The 6,728-nt window shown below is 46.4% G+C and overlaps 1 protein-coding gene across 1 annotated transcript; it reads left to right on the top strand.

The window, feature by feature from the left end:
• The first annotated feature begins 2,557 nt into the window (after positions 1–2,557).
• LOC118564826 lies at positions 2,558–3,398 on the top strand. Its single transcript, XM_036144045.1, has 2 exons — positions 2,558–3,215; positions 3,291–3,398. Coding segments are annotated over exons 1-2 (651 nt in total). The 5' UTR covers positions 2,558–2,565; the 3' UTR covers positions 3,292–3,398.
• Positions 3,399–6,728: the final 3,330 nt, after the last annotated feature.

The following is a 6,728-nucleotide window of genomic DNA, read 5'->3' as shown; positions in this document are numbered from 1 at the left end:
CGCCGCATCGGCCATACGACTGCGCTATTGACCTTCTGCCTGGCGCCCCGCTGCCGGCTAGTCGCCTTTATAACATCTCTCAGGCCGAACGCCAGGCCATGGAGAAATATATTAAAGAATCGTTAGCAGCCGGGCTGATTAGAACCTCGTCATCCCCTTTGGGAGCAGGGTTTTTCTTTGTGTCCAAGAAGGACGGTTCCCTACGCCCCTGTATCGATTATCGAGGGTTAAACGCCATTACGGTGAAGAATAAGTATCCTCTCCCACTCCTTTCCTCAGCCCTAGAACCGGTCCAGTCAGCCACGGTCTTTACTAAGTTAGACCTACGTAATGCTTACCACTTGGTGCGGATCCGCCGGGGAGATGAGTGGAAGACAGCCTTCAAGACTCCCCTGGGCCACTTTGAGTATCAAGTCATGCCGTTCGGCCTCTGTAACGCCCCAGCAGTATTCCAGGCTCTGGTCAATGACGTCCTCCGAGACTTCCTCAATGTGTTCGTCTTTGTTTACCTTGACGATATACTCATTTACTCCAACAATCTCACAGATCATCGGCGTCATGTTCGGTTGGTCCTGCAACGCCTGCTCGAGAATAAATTATTCGTCAAGGCTGAAAAATGTGAGTTCCACAAACCCTCTGTGTCCTTCCTTGGCCTCATTCTAGAAGGAGGAAGGGTCCGGTCTGACCCCGAGAAGATCAAGGCGGTCCTCGACTGGCCGGTCCCCGGGACCCGGAAGGAGCTGCAACGTTTCTTAGGCTTCGCCAACTTTTATCGTCGGTTCATCCGGGGTTATAGCCAGATCGCCGCTCCTCTCCACGCCCTCACGTCGGTCAAGATACCCTTCTCCTGGAACCCGCAAGCAAACACAGCATTCTCTGACCTCAAGAGGAGGTTCTCCCAAGCACCAATTCTCGTCCACCCAGATCCCAAGAAACAGTTTGTGGTCGAAATCGACACCTCAGACACAGGAGTGGGCGCGATCCTTTCCCAAAGCTCCGACCAAGACCACAAACTGCACCCCTGTGCCTTCTTCTCTCGACGGTTGTCTCCTGCTGAACGGAATTACGATGTGGGCGACAGAGAGCTGCTTGCTATCAAGCTTGCCCTGGAGGAGTGGCGCCATTGGCTTGAGGGGTCCGAGCAGCCCGTCCTCATCTGGACCGACCATAAAAATCTGGCTTACATTCAAACAGCTAAGAGACTAAACCCTAGACAAGCCCGCTGGTCCCTCTTTTTCTCCCGATTCAATTTATCCATCTCCTACCGTCCCGGTTCTAAGAATCAGAAGCCAGACGCCTTGTCCCGTCTCTACTCACCACCCGACGCAGAGAGGGAACCCACGACCATTATTCCTCCCTCTTGTGTTTTTGGAGCCCTCCAGTGGGAGATCCAGGATGTCATCTCCCAAGCCCAGCTCACGGATCCAGACCCTGGAACCGGTCCCCCCAACCGAACCTATGTTCCCCGCTCAGCCCGTGCCCGAGTACTCCAGTGGGCTCATTCAGAGAAGTTCTCTGCTCACCCTGGCATTCATCGAACCCGCTCCTTTTTGTCACGGTGGTTCTGGTGGCCTTCCATGTCCCAAGACGTCAAGGACTTCGTTCTCTCTTGTCCCGTATGCGCTCAGAGCAAACCGTCAAACCGGCCACCTGCGGGTCTTCTTCAGCCTCTGCCTGTCCCAGAACGTCCCTGGTCCCATATCGCCTTGGACTTTGTTACTGGGCTCCCCTCGTCACAAGGTATGACAGTCATCCTAACAGTAATCGACCGTTTTTCAAAGGCTTGTCATCTCATTCCCCTCAGAAAACTACCCTCAGCTTTTCAAACGGCCCAGCTCCTGGTCAAACATGTTTTCCGCCTACACGGAATTCCCCAGGAGGTTCTGTCTGACCGTGGTCCCCAATTCATATCGCGGGTATGGAAGGAGTTTGCCGTGGCCCTGGGGGCCCGGTATACCCTAACCTCAGGCTACCACCCGCAGACCAACGGTCAGACAGAACGTTTGAACCAGGAGCTGGAGACCGCCCTCCGCTGCCTCACCTCACAGAACCCATCAGACTGGAGCAAATATCTACCCTGGATCGAATACGCACACAACAGCCACGTCTCCGCCGCAACAGGAATGTCCCCCTTCGAGGTCTCTCTAGGCTACCAGCCACCACTACTCCCCGAAGACAGCAGACGGATCGCTGTACCCTCGGTAAAGGACCACATTGACCGCTGCAAACTCTATTGGTCTCAAACCATCCAGGCTTTAAAGGACACCGCCGAGAATAACCGCAAGTTCGCCGACCGTAGACGCATCCCAGCCCCCAGCTATCAACCAGGTCAACAAGTCTGGCTCTCCACCCGTGACCTCCCCTCCCGAGCAGCCTCACGTAAACTGTCCCCACGATTCACTGGCCCCTACGAGATAACCTCCATTCCCAGTCCCATGACTGTCCGTCTCCGCCTCCCGTCCCACTCCCGAGTTCATCCCACGTTCCATGTCTCTCAGATCAAGCCTGTCAACTCCAGCCCCTTGTGCCCTCCGGCCGAACCCCCTCCGCCCTCCCAGGACCATCATGGACGCCAGATCCAACGGATCGTGGCCTCCCGTCGGCGAGGTAAGGGGTTCCAGTATCTCGTCGACTGGGTGGGCCGCGGTCCCGAGGATCGGTCCTGGATCCCTGGCTCCGCCATTCCGGACCGCTCACTCATTGACTCTTTTCTCTCCTCTCGTCCATCCACGTCTTCCTCTGGGCCGCCAGGTGGCGACCCTTGAGGGGGGGGTGGTGTCAGGACTCAGCTGGCAGGGCCAGGCAGCCTGTTGCCATCTTCGCTTCGTCCACAGGTGTTCGTGGTTGGCTGGTGAGCGGAGCAGACGCACCTGCAGCTCGTCAGCAGCACCGGAGCTGCACTATAAGATCTGCACTCGGACAACGGGTGGATGCCTGAGTGTTACCGTTGTGGTACCTCTTCGTGCTCCTTCGTCCTTCTTCACGCTCCTCAGTCCTCCTCGAATCACCTTCCGGGATTCCCTCGTTCCTCTCGAGTGGAGCCTTGCTTCGCGGACGAGACGCACTTCCAACGACCCCCAGGCTCCATCCGTTGTCCTGGATTCCCCGGTGCTGCTCGGACCTCTCGCCACGCTCCCAGCCGCCCGGACACCTACGACCAACATCCAGCTGAGTCACACTGCCGTCCTCCCCGGTCAGGTTTCTAGCACCTCGTGGTAAGCTTACGTTCACCTGACTACTTTCCTTAGAGCTTTCCCCTCCGAGAATTAACGTTCTTCCCTCACCTCCAGATCGACCTGGTTCCCTGCCGCCCGAGTTCCTGCCCGAGTTCCTTCCAGCCCACAGATTAGCTTCGCCGCCTAGCATACTTGCCTGTGTAAACAAATAAACCTTTTAAAACTTACCCTTGGTTACCGAGTGTGTTTCTGCATGTGGGCCCGACATCTCAAGGCAAACATGACACAGCCATTACCATATAACACAGAAATGGATCAACGTGTGTTCCTGTACTGTCTCTGCTCTATTTTCTATAACCCCCAGACGGTCAAGGCACATGACTGTTAACACCTGGTTTTGCTGGAGGTTTTCCTTCCTCTTAAAGGGGAGTTTTTCTTTCCACTGTCACTTCATGCATGCTCAGTATGAGGGATTGCTGCAAAGCCATCGACAATGCAGACAACCTTTGTCTGTGGCTCTACACTCTTTCAGGAGGAGTGAATACTGCTTGTCAAGACTTGATGCAATCTGCAGGATTTCCTTAGATAGGAAACTTTTTGACCAGTCTGTCCGTATGATTTGATTGAATTTGACTTTGTAAAGTGCCATAACATGAGATGTTGTGAATTGGTGCAATATAGATAAAATTGTATTGAATTGAATCATGCCCATTCTGATTTCAATTTTCTATCTTCTAATTCGAAAGCAGCTATAAAGAACCTTGGAGTCATCTCTGAAAGCAGTTTGAGATTTGACAAGCAAATGGACAATGTGCTCAGGGCTAGCTTTTATCAATTATGTCTTCTAACACAGATAAAACCTTTTTTTTCTTGTATTGATCTCGAGAAAACTATTTACATATTTATAAGCTCAAGAATTGACTATTGCAACGCACTCTATGCTGGTGTCTCCCAATCATCAATCAACCTTCTCCAGTTTTTTTTTTTTTTAAGAATTGGTTTGAAAATGTTGCTATTTGTTTTAAAAAGCCCTTAATGATCTTGCCCTTCCATATCTTTCTGAACTCGTGCATATTTGGAATCCAACTAGGAACAAATCAGCTCTTGTTAGAAGCCCCTAGAGCTAGGTACCAACACTGGGGTGATCGGCTCTTCACTGCATATTTCGTATTATATTTAGTATTTTTTTCCCCCTCATTCTGTTTCTTTAATGTTGATTTTATGTACAGCACTTTGGTCACCTCAGGTGTTGTAAAGGGCAATATAAATAAAAGTTGATTGATTTCTTGAGTGTCGATTTCATCTTAGGCACAGTCCAGGGTCAGAATTTAGCATAAGCTACATGAAAGCATGGATCAATCCTGTCTTTTATCTGTGATTCAGGCATTTGCACACTTTGCACCCCTCAGCACCAGTAGAGCATCATTTGAATAGCACAGCCTGTCAGACTATGTTAGGGGACCATGTCCGTCCTTCCATGACCTTAGTGCACCTATCTTCCTATGATTACTTTCCTCAAGGTCAAGAAACAGGTCAAATAGTTAAGATTACTCCAAAATGATTTGCTGAACATGACCATGAGTTCAATTTGTACTTTTTGTTTTACTTTTCAGGCATATTCAATGAAATATGGTGGGTTATTTGTGTACAATATGTGTGGGTATTTATTCATCAGTTGTATATAATTTACAAAATTAGTTGGTATGTATGTATGTATTTTGCATCCATATATACTTATGTATTTTTATATTTTCATTTGCACAGAAGAATATTTATGTCCTAATTTTGATGTCTTGGTCATCATGGTGGAATGTCTGAAATATTTTTTTTATACATAATTACTTTCTTATAAATAAATAAATAAATAAATAGGCATTCACAATCATTTCAATGCAACACATTTGGTATGAAGTAGAATGAAAGAGCGGCATCATGGATGTGCAGGAGTTAAATTAGCTGCAACTAAGTGAGGAATGTTCCCGACATCATGTTGAATCTATGCTTCAAAGAATTAAGATAGATCTGAAGGAAAAAGGAGGTCCAACGCAGTATCAGCAATTCCTACCTCACAAATGTTGCTGAAGTGTAAAGATTGTAAAGCGTGTAATAGCAACATTGTGTTTAACGCTTCTTTATAGTGACAATAAAGGAATGAATGATTTAACAATCTGAAACATAAAGGTAAATCAAAGGCACAGCAAGAGTCGGTTGTTTTACCTTGGTTTTATTTTTACAGATAACTTTGTACAATAACCTGGAGTTATGGATTCTCGTTGCTGTAGAATCTGAAAGTTCCTCAATGTAGTTCTATCTTAAACAACGTCATGTTGTTTATCACACAGTAACAATGCTTCCAGTTGCATGAAGCTTTTCGTTATGTACTCAGTGTTCCCTCTCTACTGAATCTCAGTGTTTTGATGACGCACATTACTTAGCCTACAAAGAAAGAATGACCCGATGATGTTCAAACTCTAAATGGAGCAAGAAAAAAACAACAGCGAAGGGTTTCAAATGCTAAAACAAATTTTTACGTTTTTCCTCAAGCGTTCAATTAATACGAATGCTTAGTTTTTGACAGAAAAGGTTCAGTGATATTTTAGAAAAAGGTGACTTGATGTGACATTTTAACTCAGGCAACCTCTTTTACATGCATTTCTTGTAAACAACCCATAACTTTTAAAGTATGACTCTTTCTTGAACATAGACTATCAAACTTTGAAATGAATTGCTCACGTTTGTGTGTGTGCATGTTAGAAGAAACTGCTTGTACGTATTTGTGTGTGCTTTTGCAGTTATTGCTCTGTGAAAAACAGAGAAGAAAACCGAGAGTAGCTAATGCTGACTTTAAAAAGGGTGGCTGAATAAAAGTGATGAGACCTTTTGCATAAAGTCTACTACCAAAAGTACAATAGAAGCGCTGTCTCATTCGGTCCTCACTGCATTTAGATTGCCTGATTTACACTTGAAATGAAGAGGCTCCTCATCCCTGTGTAAGTAATGTGTATGTTGCACTGATAAATGAAAATGTTGCAGTGTGTTGAGCCATTAGATGCTGATTATTGCATGTTGCTTGTAATATAAGTGCTTTCTCTCTGACACTTTGCTAATTTGATTGTGTAGGGTTTTTGTCAATGGACATTTTAGACTTGAAAATAAAATATTTTTCTGTTCTTACATGTACACTAGACTTGAAACCTCAACTCAATAGTTTATCTAGTCATCATGGGTAGTAAAGTTATATTAATCTTCTGCTTTTAATTATTAATTTGAACCACTTTTCAGTACGTAAGCACCACAACAACGAAATCAATACAGTTTAAAAGCAAGAACTGGGAGCACAAGTATGTACAGTATTTTTAGTAAATGTCTTTAAGTAACACAGGGTCAAAATTGCGCACAAGTACTGAAGTAAAGACACACCCCTACACATTTTCAGTTAGCTGTCCCTTAGCCAGTTGCACCTATCAGCAAGCTTCCGACATAACTCTGGTTGGATTCTTAATCACTCTTCTAAGTAAAACTGGTAGACTTCATTTAAACTGGTTGGTTATG

The sequence above is a fragment of the Fundulus heteroclitus genome, chromosome 12 (genome assembly GCF_011125445.2).
Source record: "Fundulus heteroclitus isolate FHET01 chromosome 12, MU-UCD_Fhet_4.1, whole genome shotgun sequence".
NCBI lineage: Eukaryota > Metazoa > Chordata > Actinopteri > Cyprinodontiformes > Fundulidae > Fundulus > Fundulus heteroclitus.
The sequence above is the reverse complement of the archived record's forward strand: the minus strand, read 5'-3'. Positions and strand labels throughout refer to the sequence as shown.